At 36.8% G+C, this 26,020-nt stretch overlaps 1 protein-coding gene across 3 annotated transcripts in view; it reads left to right on the top strand.

Annotated features, from left to right (window-relative positions):
• LOC149839374 (ABC transporter B family member 25, mitochondrial-like) overlaps positions 1-26,020 on the top strand; it is a 248,133-nt gene that overhangs the window by 96,068 nt on the left and 126,045 nt on the right. For all 3 annotated transcript variants that reach the window (XM_090002513.1, XM_090002512.1, XM_090002511.1), the window contains exons 10-12: positions 13,003-13,148; positions 21,685-21,801; positions 24,579-24,664. In XM_090002513.1, coding sequence (XP_089858639.1) covers positions 13,003-13,148; positions 21,685-21,801; positions 24,579-24,664 — 349 coding nt within the window. The remainder of the gene's footprint in view (positions 1-13,002; positions 13,149-21,684; positions 21,802-24,578; positions 24,665-26,020) is intronic.

Genomic DNA, 26,020 nt, shown 5'->3' with positions numbered 1-26,020 from the left:
ACATCTACTACCATAGAGATTGTTTGGATTCGCAGCTTGCTGGAAGATATGAATATTCAAGTTCAAGGGCCCACAAAACTATGTTATGATAATAAAAGTGCAATTTACATTGCCAAAAATCACACATTTCATGAGCGCACGAAGCACATTGAGATGAACTGCCACTATGTTCGTGAAAAATACTTAAGAAGAACCATAGACCTTTCATATGTTTCATCAGAATACCAACTTGCAGACTTCTTTACCAAAGCGCTGTGCTCTCCAAGATTTAACTTCCTTCTTGGCAAACTTTCGGTTATGTCACCCTAAGTTTGAGGGGGGTGTTAAATAATGTAACATAATTTAATATGTAATCTCATAGTTTTAGTTTACGTTTAAAATTTTAGTTAGAATTAGGTTAGTTTATTTAACTAGGTTAGGTTTCTTTTTCTTTTTTAGTTTATTTTTGGACTTTTTTGGCTTTATGCTTTTTTGACCAAAGTCAAAAAGCATAAACTAGAGAGAGCTGTTGGACTCCCAACAACTCTATTTAGAGCCGTTGGGAGTCCAATGACTCCCTCGTTCTCTCTCTCCCTTGTATTATAAATAAGGGGTGATCCCCTTGTGTTTTGTATTAAGGCTTTTTATAAAGCCCTTTCACATTCAATAAAGCGGTTCATTTTTTATGCCCTTGTGCATGTGTATGTGTGCCATTTGTGCACTTGTGAGAGTTCTCCTTGTGCCTTTGTGCACACTTCTTGTCTCAAATATCGTGTGTGTATACACACTCCCTTTATAGAGATTTTCACACATATGTTCCAAGTATTCTTATTGTGCATTTGTGCACGTGTTTCTCATTAAGAACTTAGTGTTCTTATGTATGTTGTCTCTTTGAAGACATTTTCACACAACCATGAGATAGCAAAGAAGATGAGAAGAGAAACATAATTAGCTCTAAAATGAGAGAGACAACATTATATGTGAGACTTCCCTTCTACCTCACTAATAGACAAAACTAATTGTCTCCACACTAGAAATATGGAAAAATACAAGAACAACTTTGAAATGAATGAAATGTACATATACATGGTAAGAGGGATAACACACAAAATATAATACATATATTACATCAAACTTAAGGCTACCCCTCAAACTTGAGATGATGAAAGAGGAATCATCCGAAGTTTTGAAAGAAATGATCTAAAATGCAAAGGAGTAAGATGTTAATATATATATATTTCTTCAAATACACCATAGTACCCGATAGGGGTACTCGTTTTTCTTTTTTTCTTTTTTGTATTTATTTTCTTTTTTTCTTTTTTCTTTTTTTCTTTTCTTTTTATTTTTTCGTATTTTTGGATGCAAATGATTTGCTCTTTTACATAAAAGAGATAAATTATCACCAAAGGCAATTGAATGTGTATTCTTGGGATATGGTGAAAATCAAAAGGGCTATAGATGTTTTGATTATAAAAACAATAAGTTATATGTCTCAAAAGATGTGACATTTTTAGAAGATGAAAACGGATTTGAAATTTTAGACAAACAAAATGAAATTGAATATATGTTCTTAAATGATCTTTTAGAAGATGCAAATGATGAATCTTTAAGTCATTCAGAAATATTAGAAAACACACATAATAGTGAAGACACATGTAATATTGAAATATCACCAACTAATGGTGACAATCTACATGTTTACACCCGGCGTGAGCAAGAGAAACCTATTACTGCTTTAGAAAAATTCTTGTGGCTTAATGAACCTCTACGAGAAACTTCCCTTGGGCGCTCCTCTAGAGAATCAATTCCACCTAATAGGTTTGTTTCATATGAATCTCTCTCACCAAATTATAGAGCTTGTCTAATAGCCTTACATTCATATTATGAACCTTCTTATTATAATCAAGCAAAAAGTATATCACATTGGATTGAAGCAATGAGGGTAGAACTAGATGCCTTAAAGAAGGCTAAAACTTGGGAATTAGTTCAACTTCCTCTAAATAAAAAAACTATAGGATGCCGTTGGGTTTACAAAGTAAAGACAAAAAGTAATGGTTCCTTAGAACGATATAAAGCAAGATTAGTAGCTAAGGGATACTCATAAGAATACAACATTGATTATGAGGAGACTTTTGCTCATGTTGCTCGAATGACTAGTGTTTGAACCCTAATTGTTGTGGCATCATCTAAGAAATGACCTATAGTTCAATTAGATGTTAAAAATGTCTTTCTTAATGATCAACTAAATGAAGAAGTATATATGGACCCTCCGTCGGGAATTACTCTTGAACAAGGTCAAACCCTTAAATTATTAAAAGCTTTATATGGTCTTAAACAAGCCCCTAAGGCTTGGTATGATAGATTTAGTGCTATCATGACTAAGTTGGGATTTCGTTCTTGTTATACTGACACTGCTCTCTTTGTTAAAAGTGCAGGTAATAGTATTGTTATTCTTTTACTTTATGTTGATGATATGATCATCACAGGCAATGATGAAAGTGGTATTATTGATGTTAAAAATATGTTAAAAGATAACTTTGATATATCTGATTTAGGTTTTCTCGTATATTTTCTTGTCATTGAAGTTGCATACTCTCCTCGAGGGTATATATTATCACAGATGAAGCTTGCTGCAAATATATGTTCCAAATCTGGAATTTCTGATGACAAAAGGTGAAGACTCCAGAGGTTATCAACGCTAAACTACAGTTGGAGGATAGGGTTCTACTGGATGATCCTATACCCTACAAACAACTCATTGGATCTCTCACCTATCTGACCGTCACCAGGCCAGACATCGCTCACGCTGTTCACTCTGCCAACCAATTCCAGCATGCTCCTACAACTGTGCATATGAGTGCCGTGCTTCGGATTATTCGCTATATCAACAACACTCTAACTAAAGGGATATTTCTATCCTCACTCTCTTCGTTAAATTTGCTTGCCTATACTGATGCTAACTGGAGAGGAAACCCAAATGTTAGAATCTCAACTATTGGTTTATGTGTCTTTTTAGGAGATTCACTAATTGCTTGGAGATGTAAGAAACAACAGAAAGTCTTCTTATCATTTACTGAGGCTGAATACCGAGCTATGACAACTACTACAATGAAACTTGTGTGGCTTCGAAGTTTTCTTTAAGATATGGGAGTTGAAATTTCCGATGCCTCGAAGCTTTGCTGTGACAACAAAAGTGCCATCTACATTACCAACAATCACACCTTCCATGAGCGGACCAAACATATAGAAATGGACTGTCACTATGTTCGTGATGAATATCTTCGTGGGACAGTTACACTACCATACGTCACATCCGAATATCAGCTCACAAACTTTTTTACTAAAGCACTTCCTGCTCCTCGCTTATCCTTGGCAAACTTTCGGTCATCTCCCCGTAAAGTTTGAGGGGTCTGTGTATATATATATATATATTCAAATACACCATAATACCCGATAGGGGTATTATGGTCATTTCACACAGTACCCGATAGGGGTACTTGTTTTTTTTTCTTTTTATTTTTTGTATTTATTTTATTTTTTCTTTTTTTATTTTCCTTCTTTTTTAGCCACTTAAGGGGCCCCACCATAGAGTCATTGGGCACCCCAACGGTCACAATTGTGACCGTTGGGGGCTCCCAATGACTCCATGGGAGCCCTCTTTTGGCTCTCCTTTTGAGGCCATGTGGCTTCCCTTCCTCTCATTTCTCTTTGTATAAATAGGGGTGAACCCCTTGTATTTTCTTCATGTTTGAGAGCGCTCTCTCTCTCTTTATCAATAAAGAGGCTTTTATATTTTTGCCTTTCTCAAGGCTTGTGTATGTGTTGTCCCTTAGTGGACTTGGCTATTGTCTCTTTTGGTTGTCCATTGTAGGACATTACAAGTGCTTATAGCACTCTTTATATTTCTGCATATCTCATTACACAAGACCAGAGTTACCGGAAGCGCCTAGCTAAAAGGGGAAGCGCGCTTCCCCGAAGCGCGCTTCGGAAGCGCGAAACGTCGCGCTTCCGAAGCGTGGGGGGAAGCGTCCCCCTTTTTTGGGAAGCGCGCTTCCCTTTAATGGGGGACGCGTTTCCCTTTAATGGGGGACGCGCTTCCCTTTAATGGGAAGCGCGCTTCCCCCACGCTTCCCCATCGCTTCCCCAACGCTTCCCCCACGCTTCCCCCTCGCTTCCCCCACGCTTCCCCCTCGCTTCCCCTGTTTTTTCAAATTTTTTGTATTTTTTATTTTTTATTTTTATTTTTTTCGCTTCCCCCTCGCTTCCGAGACGCTTCCTAGGTCGCTTCCGAGACGCTTCCTAGGTCGCTTCCGAGACGCTTCCCGAATCGCTCCTAAGTGGTCCCACGCTTCCCCGCTTCCTAAAATTTTGAAAGTGCCTCGCTTCCCGCTCCCGCTTCCCGTATCGCTTCCCGCTCCCGCTTCCTCAACTGGCAACCATGCACAAGACTCTTTGTAAACAAATCTGCAATTTGATCCTTAGTGCCCACATGCTCAAGAGAAATGATTCCATCTTCATAAGCTCTTCTGGCATGGTGACAATCTAACTCAATATGCTTAGTTCTTTAATAGATCTCTGGATTCATCGCAATATGAATGACACTCATATTGTCATAATACAAGGAGGTTCATCTACCTATAGGAACCCTTAACTCTTCTACAAATCTTTGTTGTTTCTTACTCTTCCATGAGATTAGGGAGCTTTCAAGAAAAATACAAAATCCAATAGTAGAGACACGGTCCTCAGTAGAGACCTTAAAAGTCCGCATCGCAAGAGGCTCTAAGATTTGTGGAGGAAGACAAAGAGAAAAACATCCTATAATGCATAGTGTTCTTTTACATATCTGATGATCCAAAGTACTCCATCTAGATGAACCGACCTGAGGGAACTCGTAAACTGACTAACGACATAGACAATATAAGTAATATATGGTTTAGATATAGTTAAGTATATCATGTTCCCAACTAACTGGCTATATACCACTAGATCTTCTAGCTCCACTCGATTTGAAGCTCTCAATTTTTCATTTGCTTTCATAGTAGAACTAACCTTTTTAAAATCATTTGCTAGTCTTGTTTTATAACAATATCAGTTGCTTACTTATGCTGAGGCAAGTAAAGTCCTCTCTTTGAGTATGCAACTATTTTCTATGTCCTTTTTTTCAAAAATGCTAGCCAACCTCTTCTTGGTATCATCTAACTGGCTATATACCACTAGATCTTCTAGCTCCACTCGATTTGAAGCTCTCAATTTTTCATTTGCTTTCATAGTAGAACTAACCTTTTTAAAATCATTTGCTAGTCTTGTTTTATAACAATATCAGTTGCTTACTTATGCTGAGGCAAGTAAAGTCCTCTCTTTGAGTATGCAACTATTTTCTATGTCCTTTATTTCAAAAATGCTAGCCAATCTCTTCTTGGTATCATCTACTTTCTGCAAATCATCACCTCTTATCGTCAACATATAGAAACAATGTACACTTTTCTCGAGAAGAAGATGACACAAACTAGGCTGATCATAATAGCTCTACTCAAAATGAAGAGATCTAACACTAGAACTAAACTTCGCATACCAATCCCAAGGTGCCTGTTTGAGTCCATATACAACTCTCCTTAATCTACAAGCTCTATCTTGCGATTTTGAATACCCATGTGGCAACTCGATATATACTTCCTCATCCAAATCTCCATTCTATAAGGCATTTTTAACATCTAGCTGCCACAAATTCTATTGTCTCACTGCAACAACCACAAGTAGGGTTATAATGGTGGTCATATGAGCCACAAGTACAAATGTTTCAGTAAAGTCAATCCCAAACTACTAACTGTAACCCTTTGCTACCAACCTTTCCTTGTATCTTTCAATAGATCCATCTGTCTTGGTATTAATCTTGTAAATCATTTACATCCCGCTACGTTCTTTCCAAAGGAGTTTCACAAGATCCCAAACATGCATTCTCTCCAAAGCATTCAACTCTTCAGCCATTGCTTGCTGCCACTTCTCTTTAAAAGCCGATTCTGCATAAGCTCAGCATAATAGTGAATTAAAGCGAAGAATGCACAATGTTTAGGAGAAAATGATTCATAAGAACTAAAACGAGTAGGGGGAAGAGAAATTCGAGAGCTATTCCGTATCTAAGTAGGAGAGGAAGGTGTAGGATCTTGAACTGCATTCTCAGAATCAACTGGAAGGGACTCAAAATTGGCCTATAAAATCTCTATCTCTTTCCCAATCTGATCTATAAGAGGTATACTAGGGACACCCTCCTGTCTCCTAACATAGGTTTGGCCAAACCTATTATTTTGGATTTGAGACTCAAGCTAAACATTAGGTTTCTATCAGCATTTTCATCCACTAGAAATGGCATAAAAAAAAGCAAAATCAACCTCACTCTCCCCCCTCCTTAAACTAAGAAAAATTTGTTGTATGCTCACAAAAGACCATATGTCTAGAAATCCTAACCTTCTTTCCAATTGGATCATAACATTTATAATCCTTTTTTCTACTAGAGAAACTAAATAAACAACATTTTACAGCTCGCTGGGAAAGCTTGTCTCTATAGTGCTCGGGTAACAAAACAAAGCGAGTACAATCAAATATACTCAACACAGCGTAATTGGGTGCAACTCCATACAACTTTTGATAATGAGAGATACCTTTAAGAACTTCATATGGCATACAATTAATTTGATAGATTGCCATACATACAACATCAACTCCATAGATCTTAGGCACACAACCAAAAAATAAGAGAGCTCTAGTGGTTTCCAAAATATGTATATTTTCCCTCTCTGCAACTCCATTCTGCTTAGGTGTATATGGGCATGATTTTTGATGAACAATCACCTTCTCTTGTTGGAAACTCTGAAACACATACTGAATCCGAGCGAAGGGTATTAATCTTAGCAGAAAACTGAGTCTCAATCATGGCACAAAACTTTTTAAAGATCTGACACAAAAATTTTAGATCCACCCAAACTATTCGAAGACACAAGATGTTGCAGTCTGGAACTAGAAATATGACCAAGCCGATGATGTCACAACATAGACTCATCCAAAACCGCTGCTCCTAAACCACCTCCAAGTCTCTTCTGACAACTCAAGTCTAATGAGTCCAAGTAATGCAAGTCTCTTTCCTATGGCGAATCCCAATCTTTTTCCTGAAAGCTGATCCTGCATAATACAATCTACAGGAGAAAAAGATTACACTACAATTATGTTTAGTAAATTGGCCAACAAAAATAATCTGCTAAAGAAGGGACATGAAAATCTTGAGAAATATTTAAGTTGCTCCCAGGACAAGAGGTGGGAGTGACCTATCCAACTTTGAAAATCCCCTAAAGGACCCATCTGCAGTGTGATCCACTGCAAGGATGACAGTTGGTTAGAATAGACTCTTGTACTGTCATGTGACATGATACACCTAAGTCTATTAACCATCCCGATAAACTACTCGAAAAACCCAACAAGAGCAGTACCAAACAAAGTAGACAAAGAAGAAAAAGGAGAAGTTGAGCCATCAGACTAAGCAAGAAACTGTTGAATCTCCTCTAAAGTATTAGACTGGACCACAGACAAAGAATCTGAAAAGCTTCCTGCAGAAGTAATGCAATGCGTATTGGTCACAATGGGCAAAATATCCTTAGGCTTTCCTGTCTCTCTAGCACAACTATAAAGGCCCCATACTTCTTTTTGTTCAATGCAGAACATGATTTCTTCGTGTGACCAATCCTCTTACAATAGTAACAACAGATGAGACTCATTACTTCTGAACCTATCAAAACCACCTCCTCTAAGTGCATCAGTCCTTGCAACTGTCTGTCTCAAAGCCATACATTCTTCACCAAGGTGATATTGTTGAGCCTAATTTGACTATTCAAAGATTTGCTTCAAATAGCCCCAAATATTCTTAGCAGCTTCATACTTTAAAATATCCACAACACTATTTTGCTCCACAGAGCCCAAAAGCCATGATTTAACTTTTGCATTTTCCTTCTTTCATTCTACGGTGTCAATGCAATAATTGGGATCACCCTTCTTTGGATTCACTTTGGTGTCATCCAAATATCCTTCCTAACCAAAGCCGTCACCACTGTCTTTACACATTCAACCCAACATGCATAGTTAGTCCCATCAACCTTCACCAGGACAAGCTGAATAGATTCTCCCTTCTCCATATTACACCAACCCCCAACTACAAATCCAGTACCTGCACAAATCCAGTAATACCAACAACCAAGAACTAGTATCTATGATACTATTATATATATCCAAGAATACTCGACAAATACGGTCAAGAGCATATTTACCAGGAAGAAAAATGTATACGAGAAATGATGTGTCAAGCGGAAGCGGGGAAGCGAGTGTCAAAAAGTAGTGTGAAGCAGGATTCGTTTTGGAGCGATCGTAAAGGCGTGCAAGAAGCGAAAAAAGGAAACATGAAGAAAATGAGGGGGAAGCATGGGGGAAGTGAGTGGGAAGCGGAAAAACTAAATATTAACATGAAAACCACAAAATAAGGGGGAAGTGAGTGGGAAACAAAAGGGGAGCGATTTGATAAGCGAGTGGGAAGCACGGTTTCCACAAATGGGAAGCAAGTTTCTCCCACGCTTCCCCCCCTATAGAGGCGCTTTCGGTAACTATGGTCAAGAGTATCAAGATATGAGGCTCAAGAACAAAATCCCCAACTCAAAAAGATATATCGAGCAGCTTCATAGCACCCAACAATCCACAACAGATATCCAATATCAGAAACGATGGAATCTGATGTCAATACAGAGGTTATAGTACTACTACTCATCAATAAGCAAAAACTCAACTACTGTCCCAAATAAACTGCTAAAATCACTTCAAAGTTTCACCCAAACACCAAATCTTCTCAAAACAACACGTCTAAAAGCTTCCCCATATAAAAACGACCAGATTACATCAAACTAAAGTTGCCAAAAACTATTGATCTGATCAGAACAACGGGAAATCAAAATCTGGTCATGACTATTCATAAAATCAGAAAAAATTCCATATAAAATCTAGTATACCTCTGATCAGAATTATTCTTGATTTAGAAATCATCTAAAATCAAGATCTACCAAAGCCCCAATTCAATCGAACCAAACTGCAACAAATGTACATGCACCCTTCTCAGGGCACACAAAATGAGGCACACCTGTCACACTAAAATGGAGTTTCTTCTCGCTATTTCCTTCCAGATGATCATCAAATACCTCTCTTTAGGGGTGGGTATGACTTTGATACCATAGCAAAGCAAGAGCTTCAACCATAAGAAACATGGCAAAGAAGATGATAAGAGAAACTTCTTTAAAATGAGAGTTACAACAATATAGGGAAACAGTCACATTTATGACCATTGGAAGGGCTCCAACGTCCCTTAGGAGCCCTTCTAAGGGCCCTTTCTTTTGTCTATAAATAAAGGGGTTCTCCCCCATATAATGTATGCTTCCTTTGAAGCCTCTCTTGAGTTGGATATATTTTTTCCTCTTCTCTTATGTGTTTTGCTACTTTTGTGGTTTGGTGTAATCTTGCCCATTAGTGGCTACTTGTGTATGTGCGTGCTTTCTTATTTGCCCTTGGAGATATCACTTTTTCTTATTCGGCACTTCATTACATGGTATCAAAGCCTTGGTTGTGGAAGCTTCATCGGATCCTCTCTTGTCAAGTAATATCTCTCCTCTCTCTTGCTTTCAAACTCTTTTTCTATAAATGGCCAACAAGGATGCCAAAATCGACCTCTCATTCAAATTGAATGGGATCAATTATCGTATGTGGGCGGCCGCTATAGAAAATAACCTCAAAGGTAAAAAGCTTTGGGGTTATGTGTGTGAAACCATTCCAGAACCATAATTGAAATTAACCAAGTTTGAAGGCAATGAGGAAAAAGCATTGAATGAAGAAGAAAAGAGAAAGCAATTCTTGACTTCTCTTAAAAAATGGAAGATTGGGAAAGTGAGCATGCTAAAATTTTAGCATGGTTCATGAATAATGTTGAATTAAAAATTTGTGCAAATCTAGCAAAGTTCAAGAAGGCCAATGAAGCTTGGTTCTTTATGAAAGTCATGTACACTCAAAGAGACCTTGCTAGACACTTCTTCCTATAAGAAAAAGTAAGAGAAATCAAGCAAGATGATATGAGTATTAGGGATTATTATAGTGCCCTATCTTCTTTATGTGATGAACTTGTTCTTCTCGAACCGCAATGAGAAGGTAGTGCTATTGCCATGAGGCAAGAGCAAATGAAAAAAGAAAGAGTTTTTCAATTTATTCATGGGCTTCGTCCTGAATTTGAGCAACTAAGAGGATCCCTCCTTCATAGGGCTTCCACTCCTTTAAGTGACATTTTGGCAGATTTATGTCAAGAGGAGACTCGTTTGGCCTTGAAAAGAGATGTTGATGAAGTTCATGCCGTGTCTAGACCCGACAACAATGTAAGACCATGGTTGTCAGTTGAGGAAGCGGGAGCGGGAAGCGAGGCACTTTCAAAATTTTAGGAAGCGAGAAGCGTGAGACCACTTAGGAGTGAATCGGGAATCGTCTCAGAAGCGACCTAGGAAGTGAACCAGAAGTGACCTAGGAAGCGAGGGGGAAGCGAAAAAAATAAAATAAAAATATATAAAAAATTGAAAAAAATGGGGGGAAGCACGCTTCCTATAAAAGGGAAGCACGCTTCCCATTAAAAAATGACGCTTCCTCGCGCGTTTCGGAAGCGCAACGTTTCACGCTTCCGAAGCGCGCTTTAGGGAAGTGCGCTTCCCCACTTACCTAGGCGCTTCCGGTAACTCTGTGTAAGACCATATAAACCACCCCATTTTTCAAAATATAATGGTGGTGGAGGAAGAAAAATTATTTGTCATAATTGTAATGTACCAGGCCATATTCGTCCGGATTGCCCCAAGTTCAAGAAGGTGGCTTCCATTGGGGAAATTCCTCCCAACACAAATGAAGATTCAAAAAAGGATGGAGACATAAAGGAGTCCATCACTCATCATACCGAAACTCTACAACAATTCATAAAGATGAACTCCTCTACATCTTCCACTTTCGGTGCCGCCATCTCATCCTTTCCAGGTTATTGTGTGTTTCTTGGAGTAACTTATTTCATGGAGGTATAAGAAGCAACAGAAAATATCTCTCTCTTCTACTGAAGTGGAGTATCGTGCGATGACTACTACCACCACTGAGATTGTATGGTTAAGAAGTTTGCTTAAAGATATGGGCGTCTCATTCTCAACTCCTTCGAAGTTGTGTTGCGATAACAAGAGTTCTATTTACATTGCCAGCAATCACATCTTTTATGAACGAACAAAGCACATTGAGATGGACTGCCATTATGTTCGTGATGAGTTCCTGTGGGGCACCATTCAACTTACATATGTTCCTACCGAATACCAATTGGTGGACTTCTTCACCAAAGCTTTGCCATCGCCTCGTTTTTACTTTCTCCTTAATGAACTCTCGGTGATCTCCCCGTGTGTTTGAGGGGGGGGTGTTAAAATATATATATATATATATATATATATATATATATGTAGATTATGACACATAGACATATATATGTAAATCATATATGTGTATGTGTCATTATCCATATATATATATATATCCCCTTTGTAATATTCACTAGGGGTAAAGTAGTTATTTTACTATTTCACACACAATGTATTTTTTACTTTCTTTTCTTTCTTTTTTCTTTTTTCTTTTTCCTTTTTCCTTTTTCACCTTGGGAAGGCCCCCCCTTAAGGGACGTTGGAGCTTCCAACGGTCACATTTATGACCGTTGGAAGGGCTCCAACGTCCCTTAGGAGCCCTTCCAAGGGCCCTCTCTTTTGTATATAAATAAAGGGGTTCTCTCCCATGTAATGTATGCTTCCTTTGAAGCCTCTCTTGAGTTGGATATATTTTTTCCTCTTCTCTTGTGTGTTTTGCTACTTTTGTGGTTTGGTGTAATCTTGCCCATTAGTGGCTACTTGTGTACGTGCGTGCTTTCTTATTTGCCCTTGGAGATATAACTTTTTCTTATTCGGCACTTCATTACAATTGCATCAAACTTAACACGTCATTTCTAAATGAAATCCATATCTTGCTGTTACCTTGGTATTTGAGAAATTGTTTACATATATTTATCACAAGTTTCAATTTGGTGGTGCGGTTAGTGGGCTTTTTGAAAGTTGTTCCTGGAAGCTCATGTGCTAGGTTCAAACCCAGGAACGCCTACTTGCAACTCCTTATATCAATTTGGTTGGGTTGCTCTAGAAAATTGAACCTGGATCTGCATTGGTTCAGATTCTGCCATTTAATACTGAATCTGATAAGTGATCGGATCTAAATTTTTTAGACTAATGGGTTTGAGTTGGTCAGATATTGACCCAAGCCTATATCATTGACATCCATACACTAAGGTTGTGGAAGAATTAGGGGACCCACTTGGTGAAGTAGTCAACCAAGAGGATCTTGTTGACTGAATACAGGTATCTCAATTTGAACAACATGGTGCCTTCACTTGTACTCGTTTTCAGAGCTTGCTATCAGTTCAGATGGGATGATCATTTGAAGATGCCAATATCTTGGGTGAAAAATATTTTGTTTTGTTTCATTTGTGCACCATGTACGTCTTTCCTGCTTAGGATTCAAGTTTCAATGTAAAAGTTCCTAAATATGCACTAGCGGAATGCTTTTCATTGCATATGGTCCTGTTTCATCTTAATGTCTTATGCATTGTAGTTTCTTTAATCAAGTATTCCTGTAGCACTTTTATTTTGAAATTATTTTCTTATTTTTCTTGGTTATATAATATGTATTTCTACTAAATTTTGAAGTATTGTATTTATGGAGAAAAGCATAATTTTCTTTCCAAGCTATACATAATGATGACTGGAGTTTTCAGCCACAAACCTCTCTCTATTTCATGTGGTGATCCATGATATATTAATTGAACTCACAAATGAAGTGTTTTTCATTCTTTTTATTTCATACAAGGATATCTGAATAATAATTATCATCTCTTTGCAGAATATGAAGATGCTGCTTTGAAAACACAAACTAGTCTTGCTTATCTAAATTTTGGCCAAAATGTGATTTTTAGTATAGCTCTTTCGGCAGCAATGGTTCTCTGTGCCCATGGCATCAATGGTGGGGTGATGACTGTTGGCGATCTGGTAAATTTTGCCATGTTAATATCTGATTATATAATTGGTTGAGTTACCCATGATGTGATCCACTTTTTTTTTTCTACAAATTTGACTTAAAAGAACATTAATTTTTGTTGCTTAATAATTGGCATGGTTCTTGGTGTCAACTACTGGTATGGTTGTTGCTTTTGCTACATTACCAATGACATTTGATAGGGCTTATATTTTGTAATGAAGTAGAGAGTGATACTCCACACACCCACAAAAGGGTTCAAACACAAGCCAGTGCCACTAAGGGCATACAATCACAAGCCACTAAGGCCACAAGAGCGCACTCACAAATCACTTAAAAAATAAATAATTTATTAATGATAAAATGCACAAATAATCCATTCTTTACAAGAGGGGGAGATCCCCTATATATACGAAAGATAGCCCCTAACTAGCCGTTAGACTAGTCCTAATGGCTAGATTGAATAGCCTTTAGATTAGTCCTAACGGCTAGTCAAAGGCTGGTCAAACCAGCGACAAAAAACAGAAAAAATAAATACATCAAATATATGTATTATATATACTTATACATAAAAGTATATAAATGCACATATATATACACATATGTATATGAATATATACATATAAAATACACAATATTTACCACCCCCTCAAACTTACGGTGATAAGTTTGGCCATAAGAATATGGAATCGTGGTGATAGTAGAGCTTTAGTGAAAAAATCAGCCAACTGATACTTCGAAGGGACGTATAGAAGCGTAATGATCTTTTTTAGGTACTCCTCACAAATATAGTGGCAATTCATCTGAATATGCTTCGTACATTCGTGAAAAGTGTGATTGCTGACATAGCTTGGTGGGATGAGCTATGTGGACGCCCAGATCTTCAAGTAGTTGCTTCAGCCATACTATCTTCAAAGTTGTAGTTGCCATAGACCTATACTCATCTTTGGTAGAGAAGAGATACACCTTTTGTTGCTTCTTACACTTCCAAGACACTAAGGAGTCACCGACCAATCCTCATCATAGCACTCATATGTACTGTGGTGAAAATTTGTTAAAATTGACTAACAAAATGGATAATATGAGAAATATCAGGTCTAGTAATAGAAAGGTAAGTTAGAGCTCCAATCATCTGTATGTAGTGAGTTTGATCATCCAAAGGTTCTCTATCATCTTTCTTCATTTTATCATTTATGACCTCAGGGGTATCAACTCTCTTCTCATCGGTAATCCCAGATCAAGCTACTATTTCAGCTGCATATATAGTCTGTGACAAGAAATAACCACGAGGTGAGTATGCAACTTCTATACTAAGAAAATCATAAAGAAAACCAAGATCTCTCATTTCAATGTTATCCTTAAGGATAACTTTGATATGACTAACTCCCTGCTTGTCGCCCCTTGTGATGATAATGTCATTAGCATAAAGTAGTAAGATCACCATACATGTAACAAAGAACTTAACAAACAATGCAGTATCAATATAACATAATTTAAATCTTAATTTAATCATCACACTATTAAATTGATCGTATCAATCCTTGGGAGCTTGTTTGAAGCGATGTAGTCAAAAACGCTAGGCGGTGCCTAGTCGGTAGACCCCTAAAAAACTAGTCGAGGCTTAGGCGGGACTAGTCGGTACCCCAATTAAAATATAAAAAGTACACAAAATATACATAAAAATATGTTTAATTCTTTTACTAATAAAATGTTTTCAATACACAAGTATAAAATTACACATGCTCTCACAAAATATATTAATATACATATATATAATTATACACACACAAATATATATATATATATATATATATATTTCAATTATTCAAAACATATTTAGTATAATCATTAAAATATGTTGTCAACCTTTCACGAAAGCACAATAACACATACATATATAAATAACATATTACATAATTCATAATAATAAACATGTTTTCAGGATTTTATAGAAAATTCATTAGAAACAAACACACACATATATAAAAAACATAATCAATTAAAATTAACTGTGCATACTTTCAATGTTTCACAAAAAAATCCCAAAAGCAAAGTAGCACACACACACGCACACACACACACACACACATATATATATATATTGTGTTAACATAATAACTAAACATGTTTTTATGATTTCACAGAATATATCACACAAACACATGCACACACACACACACACACACACACACACATATATATATATATATATACAAAAAAAATAACAATATATATAAGAATAATAAATGACTAAATTGCTCTCGTGCAAAATTGGTATCTTTTAAGGTACCCACCTAGGAATTGCAAAGCCTAGGCGTTTTACTTACGTCTGACCGACTCGGCGGGCTAGTAAGTGCCTAGTCGGGGCTTTTGACTACATAGGTTTGAAGCCATACAATGCTTTATGAAAGCCAAGACCATTCCTTGTGCCAAACTTAATCCAAGTCGGGGTTCCATATATACCTCTTCATTGAAATTCCCATTGAGAAAAACATTTTTCACAACCATTTGATAAATACACCATTTTCTAATCGAGGCAACTGATATGATGGTTCTAACATTGGTCATTCTAGCTACTATATCAAAGGTTTCTTCACAATCTACTCCATATTCTTGGATATACCCTTTAACAACTAACCTAGCCTTGTGCCTTTTTAATGATCCATTACACTTCGTCTTGACTTTGTAAACCCACTTACATCCTATGGCTTTCTTCCTATGACTAATGATTGAATTTCCCATGCTTTAGCTTTTTCTAATGCTTATTATTCATTGTTCATTGCATCAATCCATTCTTGGTCATTCTTAGCCTCATTGTATATGGATGGTTCAACATAAGCGTGTATGACCATAAGACACGATCTATATTTTGGATCAAATGATTCATTGGACACAAACCTACTAGGTGATTTAGATATCTTAGTTGATCTTCTAATACTAAATTTTTCAAAGTCTTGGTTTTAGGAGTATTTTTCTAAGGCACATGGAGGATGATCCACATCATGATGAGTATAAACTTGAGTTTCATTATGGGGTTCATCAACATGTTAATCAATAGTTAATAAATCATCAACATGCACATTATCATGATTATCAACATCACAAATTTTATGCTCATTAACTAAATCAAGGAGAAACAAATACTCACACTTTTCCTTAGACTCAATTTTGTCAAAACCATTTTTGTTTTCAAGTAACATTCTTTGAGGCATACAATTTATCATTTGTAATGTCATAACATCTTTATCTTTTTTGATTTTCAGCATAATCTAGAAAAGCACATGGAATAACTTTTGGGAGAAAGTTTACCATTTTTATTGGTGAAAACAAAGCATTTGCAATAAAAAAACTCTTAGTCTTTTGTAATCGGGAGATATTTTGAATAGTTTTTCAATAGGTGTCATATTTTTAAGAGAAGAAGAAGGCATTCTATTCATTAAATACACCACTGTAAGAGCGGCTTCCACCCAAAAATTTTTTGGTACATTTTTGGAAATAATAAGTCCTTGTTGTCTCAATGATATGATGGTGTTTTCTTTCTACCAAACCATTTGTTGGGGAGTTTTAGCATAAGATCTTTGGTGAAGGATTCCATGTTGATCTAAATAATTTTTAAAATTGTTGGATAAAAATTCTCCTCCGGAATTGAGAGAGGACATTGATCCAATGCTTTGGGCGTAGACACTGTGGTACTAGAGAGAAAAGATGCATTCCCCTTGAGAAGTGGTTGTAAAGCCTCTACTAATTGAGAGAGCAACATTGATCCAATGCTTTGGGAACCATTATCATCACTCTTCTCGCGAGGAGCTACAAAAGCCACTTTACTTATTTTCTTTTGTCTCTCCTTCTCTTTGGAAAAAAAGGCTTGGTGTGTCTCAGCTCGTTACAAAAATGACAAATGATCTTTTTGTTTTCATAGACATTAGAAGATCTCCTGAAGTGTGGTGGTTTATAATCACTAGTATTAGAACCCGACCTTGACATAGCCAAGACCGATTCCTCATTCTTGGAAGTGTTCTTTTGCCTATTTTATTCCATAGTTAATTCTTCTAATGTTTCCACAATAGAGGGGATACTCCCTCTATGTAGAAGAGCGGACTTGTTGGCTTCAAATTTGGGGCTAAGTCCATTAATAAATTGATAAAAATGCTTCACTTTCACTTGCTTTTCTCAGAGCTCTACTTCCAATGGACAATGCCATTTAGGTTCAAGCAACGCTAGCTCATCCCAAAGAAGAGTAAGAGCATTATAATATTCACAAATGCTCATGTTTCCTTTGGTCATGGTCCTTACTTCGTCTTGTAGATTGCACCCGTGTGCAGCATCCTTGAGAGAGTACATGTCTTGGAGGTACTTCCATGCGTCATTTGCATACTCAAATTTTGCCAAACTTGAACAGTTCTTTATGTTTACGCTATTGATGAGCCAAGCCATAATCTTTGAGTGACCCATCTTCCACTCCTTTTATTTTTTCTCATAATCGGCAATGACTTTGCTTACCTCCTTTTCTTGTAGTGCCACTTTTCCATTGTCAGTCTTTGTGAGGATTAACTTAGGCTCCTTGTCGGATCCATCCACCAAACCCCACAAGACTTTTCCCAAATTTGATGCTTCATGATTGACGCCCACGTCATGTAGTTGGAGTTATCAACCTTGATCAGAATGGTGACAAAAGTTTCCTTATACTCTATTGAAAAGTAACAAGAAGTAAAAGAGAAAAGAGAGAGAGAAGGAGAAGGAGAAGGAGAAGGAGAAGAAGGAGAAGTATCAAGACACACGATCACCACGAGCTCACGGCCTCACGAACACGTGATCACCACGAGCTCACAATCACACAAACACTTGATCACCAAGGCCACAAGCACCAAGAGCACAAGGCTCTGATACCATGTAATGAACTAGGGAGTAATAGTCCACACACCTACAAAAGGGTTCAAACACAAGCCACTAAGGGCATACAATAACAAGCCACTAAGGGCACGAGAGAGCCACAAATCACTTAAAAAATAAATAATTTATTAATGATAAAATGCACAATGAATGCATTCTTTGCAAGAGCTGGAGATCCCCTATATATACAAAAGATAGCCCTCTAACTAGCTGTTAGACTAGTCTAACGGCTAGATTGACTAGCCCTTAGACTAGTTCTCCTTTCTATAATTCTACGAGGTTTGTCCACGAACAAGATGAAAGTAGTTCATGGGACATTGAATTCCCATGTTCCAGCCTTCATTATGCCAGCAAGCAGGTCCCACCCCCAATGGATTGAGTCACCCTTCTTTCTCACATTTTTTTGAGGTTCTTATCCCGTCCTAAATTCAATAGCGGCCATGCGAAAGCAGATCTTGTCACGAGTATTCCACCACCTGATATAAATAAGTAGCAGCTTGTAGAGCCCTTGGCTGTGGAATGGAAGCTGATGCGTACCTGGGCCTAGGGTAGGAATTTTGGGTAGGGGTGGGCTCGGTTAGGTCAAATTCTAGGCGTTGTAGTCAAAAGTGCTAGGCGGTGCCTAGTCGGTAGACCCCTAAAAAGACTAGTCGAGGACTAGGCGGGACTAGTCAGTACCCCAATTAAAATATAAACAAGTACACAAAAGATTCATAAAAATATGTTTAATTCTTTTACTAATAAGATGTTTTCATTACACAAGTACACAATTACATATGCTTTCACAAAATATATTAATATTTAATATACATAACCAGAATATACATATATATATAATTGTATACACACAAAATATATATATATATATATATATATATATATATATTCATTATAATCAACAAGACATGTTTTCAACCTTTCACAGAAGCACAATAACATATACACATATAAATAACATATTACATAATTCATAATACTAAACATGCTTTCAATCTTTTAACACACACATATATAAAAAACATAATCAATTAAAATTAACTGTGCATTCTTTCAATGTTTCATCAAAAAAATCCTAGAAGCAAAGTAGCACACACACACACACACATAAATATAAATATAAATATAAATATAAATATAAATATATAATAACTAAGCATGTTTTCATGATTTCACAAAACAAATCACACAAACACATGCACATGTATATAATTATATATATACAAAATAATAACAATATATATGAGAATAATAAATGGCTAAACTACCCTCATGCCTTGGCGGAGGCAGCTTAGTCGCCGACTAGGCACCTTAGTCGTTGCCTAGTTGCCAAAATTGGTACCTTTTAAGGTACCCACCTAGGGATTGCAAAGTCTAGGCATTTTACTTATGCCTAGACCGACTAGGCAGACTAGTCAATGCTTAGTTGGGGCTTTTGACTACATAGGGTCTTGGTCAATAGGTCAACTTGGGTAAACAAGGGTTTGGTTTTTTGATAGACTTCAGGAGAAAAACCAGAACTCTCAAACAACACAGAAAAATCCCAAATTTGGAAGGATAATTCTTGACACCTAGGACTTGGTTCAGTTAAATTTTCAGGGGCAGGTGTCGCAGGGACATGGAGATACGATTTTTAGAAGTAGCTGGACTAGACAAGACAGGGACAAACTAAGTTTTGGGGACATGCATGCCAACTTGTAAAATCGAGTTCTCTTTATAAAGAGCTCAATAAATCTTGAAATTTGGAGGGTAGACACTAGACACCCTAAAGTATACTGGGTCCAATTTGCAAACTCATTTACTTCACTGTTTGGGCTAAGCGATTTTTCGAAGTCTGACGAAATTCAAGGTTTGTTAGAATTCTGGTTTGGGCTAAATTAGATTTGGTGGGTTCTCTAAACTAGGTTTGGGTTAATGGAATGGGCTTGCACGACTTACTGGGCTCAGGCTGACTTGGTTGGGGTCTGCTATAGAGGCTGGGTTGTCTGGGGAAGGTCAGATGCACCACGACTTGGCTTGGGGAAATGGGGGCTGCCAGGGGCTTGGGATTGAGCACGCCGGGTTGAGGTGGGCCTTGGCTGCAACTCTGGAGCAATCCCACTATGAATCAACACACTCAATGAGAGAAGAGATGAGTCAGGGGTAGGGACTCGTGAAAGAGAGAGAGAGAGGCGAGTCAAGAGAGAGGGACTCAAACTAGAGAGAGAGACAATTTCAATCATTTCATTTGATTGATTCTTCAAGCTCAAACACACCCCTATATATTGGCCAAAGAGGGCATATAATGCCTTAAACAAATTCATAAGCAAACATTGATTGAAAACTTAAATATGGATAAACCCCAAATAGGCTTGGGCTAAATCTAGTTAAACTTAAATAGGTTGGGCTATTCTTGGTTAAGCCTACTTGGACCAAACTAAATAAGGAGTCTTCTTCTCCAAAATTAGACGTCTCCTTCGACTTCCATTTTCCTTAGAGAGGCACTCAAAGCCCCTTGCACGACTTCCTTGTAACTCTATTTTAAGGTGGGGCGCCACTTGAGTGGGGCCTATTGAGTCTTCAAGTTCTATTTCAGGAGGGGGCATCTCATGAGTGGGCCCCACTTGGTCTTCATTGCCACAATTAGTAGGTGGCGCCCCATGGGTGGGCCCCACAAGTTCAAGCATTTGAAAATTTGGATTTGGATTTGGGTCTTCAAGAATTGGATCTGCATCAAAAGCTGTATTTCGCAGCTAGTCAAACTTTGGTCAAACCAGCCACAAAAAACAAAAACAAAAAATAAAAAATAAAAAGGAAAAGGAAAAGGAAAAGATAAATACATCAAATATATGTATTATACACATAATATATGTAATATATATACTCCTACAATAAAGTGTATAAATACATATATATGAATATATACATATAAAATACACAATATTTAACAATATTTGTGGGTGGGTCTCAGTATTGGTAATTGGAGTTTATGGTGATTCGTACTCAAGCTCATGCCTGTAAATCATTTTCTCTTCCCTTGGTTTTACCACCAACAGAACTCCCAAATTGTTTTGCATCATCTGCAACAAACAGATCCTCTTAATTTCATCTCTTCCATATAAAAAAAAACACAAATGCCAATGATGCAGAGAGCCTGGAAGCTTACCGACTTCACTGCAACATAGAGGGTGTCAGGTGGTGCACCAGAGCCGCAAGCCATCCGTAGCGCTATTGTGGTCATTATATAATGATAATTTCTAATTGAAAGATAAGGCCCATGTTTCCTAGAAAAATATGCAAATATTGCTTCTGATTTTTGTGGTATAAACAATGGATGTTGGCATTTGTACCTGTAGTAGTTGCTTTTGATGATTAATTTTAATGTTTTGAGTGGTAATTATGGATATGAATGTTGCAACTCTTTTTTCTTGGTTACAACCAGAATGTAAGTTTGGAGATCAATTAATAAGTTGACTGTTCATTATTTTTTTTGTGCCTTATTAAACATAAGAAAGAGACTTCTGTTCTGGAATGCGTGCACGTTACCATGTTTTTCTCTCTTAATGACATCTTTTGATTTCAAAGACATGTTTTATGGAGTCTTGACTTCATGTGTTGGTTCTGAGATTAACTTTAACTAGGGATAAAATTTCGTGATGCTGACAATGATGTCAACTTGCATAGGTTATGGTTAATGGACTCCTCTTCCAGCTCTCTCTGCCACTTAATTTCCTAGGAAGTGTCTACCGTGAAACCAGGCAAAGCCTTATCGATATGAAGTCCATGTTTGAGTTACTTGAGGTATGTCATGTTAGTATACAATTTCATTGTTTCTGTATATGAAGCAAGTTTTATTATATTTTTCTGGGATTAGAAAACAACAAAGTTTTCACTCGGTTTTTATTAAAGATAACTTTAACACTTGTACATGGTACTATTGTTTCCTTTTAAGGTTTTATTGATCTAAAGCTAGGATTGGAATTTCTCCAAGATTTCCTGTTTAAGATCTTTGATACATTATACCACGAGTTAACCATAGGAATCACTTATTAGGTACATCATAGATGATATTTTCTTTTGGATAAGATACTAAAAAAAAATCACGCAGGCAATTTGTCTCATGGTAATTTCATCTAAGTCAATTATGATCTTATATAAGTTATGACCTCACATGACTTGTCATATGTCGCTTAAAGGGATTGTTTTTTGACTGAGCAAGGGATGATTTATTTATGCTTTAAATAGTATATCTGCTTGCATATGTTTTGCTAATTAACAATGAAATTGACTTTTTGCAGTACAGCAGCTTGTGACCAGTAAAAAATATTGAAGTGTTGTAGGCTTTGCATTTCCTTGGTACAATGGGAAATAAATATATCCCATATTTATAAGATGTTAGGGCTGTCAATGATTTTGTTATTCGACCCATCAGGGTTCACCGGAACCCACCCAAATGCCACCTTGTCAGGTTTGGGTACCCAACCTGGGTGACATCAGGTCCAGAAAACGAAGTCCAAACCCCACCTGTATCCAAAGGGTATTTAAAATATGTTTTTACACTAAAAAATACACACAAAGTGATCAAGTCAACCGGGCCACGTCGGATATCTGGGAAAATTATATTCTGAACATGGCCCACTTGTTACTCGGCTGGGTTTGGGTGGACTGAATAATATTCAGGTTGGCATCTTTCACGCCCATACACCCAGGTTTTCGGGTCCGGGTTTGGGTTGTGTCAGGTATCCAACAGAAACCCGACCAATTCCAGCCCTAAAGATGTCAGGCCTCATTTCACATCTCCCTTGGTGATCTCAAATTAGTGTAAACTTTTCATAACTGGTTATCTTAGATTGAGTGCTTCACTCATTTTTTGGAGAGCCCTATAAACCACTGTCATCGATATTTTGAATATATCATGATATTATCGGCAATTTCAGGATTGCCGATAATATCGGGAATATATTAGAAATATTTTCAAAGTATCGGCAAATGAAAAATATTGTGATATTATCATGTTTTTTTTAGTTTGCATTTCCTATTTTTTTGTTTCTTTTATATTTTAAAACCTTTAAAACATGTTTCTTTATATTTTTGAAAGAAAAATAATACAAAACTTATTATTTTCTTAGGTTATTTGTTGTTTTTTCAAAATTTTAAACTCCCGAGATTTATCAACTTTTGAAAATCTCTCTGAGAAATACCCTCACCGAGAAATTACTTTTAACGATACAGGTGTCTATGCTATAAACTATATTATCAAAGAACAACCTATGTCACACGGACTCGGCTAGGAGGTCGGCGCACCCGCGTCGACACGCCCCGACACGGCTTCGGACACGGGGCGGACACGGTCAACCAAGTGTCGGACTCGGTCAACGCACCGGGGCCGAGTCCGTCCACATTTTGGACTTGGTCAACTTTGACAGAGTCTATTTTTGTCCATTTTAGGGCAAAAAATTAAAAAAAATGCTGTTTTATATATTAAAAAAAATATATATGTATATATATATAGCCGAGTCTTATTATTATTATATATATAGCCGTGTCCCCTAATGGGCACAACTTTGACTGAGTCTTATTATTGTTATATATATATATATATATTTAAAAATATATATACATATATATATATATATATATATATATATATATATATATATATATATATATATATATATATATATATATATATATATATATATATATATATATATAGCAGAGTCCCCGTGCCCAAAATTTTTGAAATTGCGCCGCACCCGCACATAGAAAACAACACTTTATGTGACTAACAGAATAGCCAAATGGCTCCAAACCACCTGATCTGACTTGAAAGAAGTAACGTGCAGCAGCTGGAAAGAGAGTATATGTTATACCTTTGTGCCTGCCTATGAAAATTGGGTAAGTGGTTCATCATGCAATTGAAAGCCCACAAAAAAGAAAAATCAGAAAAATAGTAAGTTAATAAGCAAGAAGTGTGCCTAACGTGGGTACAGTCATGGGATACTCAGAATAGAAATGAGGAAAAAATGAAAGCTATTGGGTGAATTGCGACAAAGATAGGGAAAGAGGCCATGTTACAACACAAAAATTGAAAAGGAAAGGGTGATAGGTTAAGAGAGAGTAGGTGAGATCATGTTGTAAGAGACTTGGTTGGGTTAGGCTAGCAGAGAAAAGGTAAGAGGAAGAGATTTGTGTCTTTTTAGCACTCATTGAGTGGGTTTGGAGATCTGGATTTCAGTAAATGAGTGAAAAGAGGAAAACTATTTTTGGATTTAAAAAACTGTTGCTTCTTTGCGGTTCATGTTAATCTGAGATTGGCTAAACACCTTTTTACTTATACTAACAGATGTAATTTCTAATTGAGACAAAACTTGGGTCCATTTTTGGAACCTTCAAAACATTAATTAAGTTCTTGTAAATAGCCAAAAGTTATGTGCCTCTGTTGCAGTTTATTCTTCATTCTATAGTTTGTTATGTTGGATTTTGCATGAGAACTGTCCTGTCTTATGGTTATTCTCCAATATTATTGAGTTGTCATATGGTTCCATTTGCTGTCGTGAATGTGTTTTATTTTGAAGGTGAAACCTGAAATAAGTGACAAACCATGCTCAAAGCCTTTGAAATTGAGCGGTGGGAGCATTCAATTTGAAAATATACACTTTGGGTAGGTACTCTTTACCTCTGATGTATTTGCCATTGACAGTGATGCTTAACATGTAGTGATTGTGGACACCATTGCTTTCTTCATCTTTCATTTCTCCTGTAGTGATTGCATTTAGCTTCAGTACTTTCTCCAAAAGCTTTTGTGGAAGCATAAATAAGTAAAAGTCTATTGGACATTTCTAGATGGGCATGAGACCATTTTCCAAAGGTGCAGTGAGTAGCTTCCAATGGAAATACCAATCTAGAAAAAAAGCACTAGGGCAAGGCAAGTTGCTAGGATACCTATGAGGTACAAGATAAGGCACAAATACTGAACCCATAAGGAAGTAATCAATTGTTTCGAAATGCGAAGTACACATGATAAGTGAAGAATGGTAGGATAGTAAAACCGACAAACTATAGGAATGGTTAGAAATAAATGAAAACTTAGCCATATGAATATTCTGTGATTAGTAGTTATTGAAGAATTAGCCCATGATATTTTAGTGAATTTGAAAAATTCTTTTTAGAACTGATTTGTGTGGAACTTTTGATGCATTATCTTTGTCAAAGAACATAGACAAGTAATTGCTCAATATATCATCTCACCACCTTCTGTAGAAATAGTTGGTACTGCATAGCATTTAGCTATCCTCACTGAGCCAATTGATTTATACACTAAATTATAAATCCAGGGTTGTGGATATTGAATGAGAACAAATGACTATCCTATAGATATTGTATCCATGCATGCTCAAAATGCGAATCATAGTATTCATTCTTTTGAGAATAAGGAGGAAAAGGAATAAATATACTTGTGTTTTTATTTTTCATCTTTGTAAAGTGGAAAGAGAAAGGAAAAAATAATGGATGTATTGAAATGAGGCCGATTTTCTCATCTTTACAAAAGAAAAGAAGTAATCACTTATGACCTGTTCATTAGAAAAAAATCCTTTTGTAGCTAATTACTTATTGAGTAAAATTGAGAAGCTCAATATGTGGGGGTGGGGGGAACAGATAAAAGTAACTTGGTTCCAGGCATCCACCATTTATATCACAAATCACTTATGGCTTCAAAATTGAGTATGAATTTGGTATTCGTAACAGAAATGAGCGTTTACGTATTTATATCACAAATCATTTGGCGGCTCACAAATTGGATAATTAACACCTACTTTGACTTTCTAGGGATGCGAGAAACAATAGTATATATCGACAGTTGAGATGAGTCATAAAATAAAACATATTTGGACTCATTCTTGGCCTCAAGGCCAAAACTTTCCATGAGGGGAGATCGTAGTACTCCATACGTTCCCCCGAAAGTGAGAAGTAGCCCTTCTGTTTAATCTTGCAGCAGGTCTTGCCACCATAATGCAGA

Source organism: Nuphar pumila, chromosome 4, assembly GCF_984573655.1.
Source record: "Nuphar pumila chromosome 4, dmNupPumi1.hap1.1, whole genome shotgun sequence".
Classification (NCBI taxonomy): Eukaryota; Viridiplantae; Streptophyta; class Magnoliopsida; order Nymphaeales; family Nymphaeaceae; genus Nuphar; species Nuphar pumila.
The sequence above is the reverse complement of the archived record's forward strand: the minus strand, read 5'-3'. Positions and strand labels throughout refer to the sequence as shown.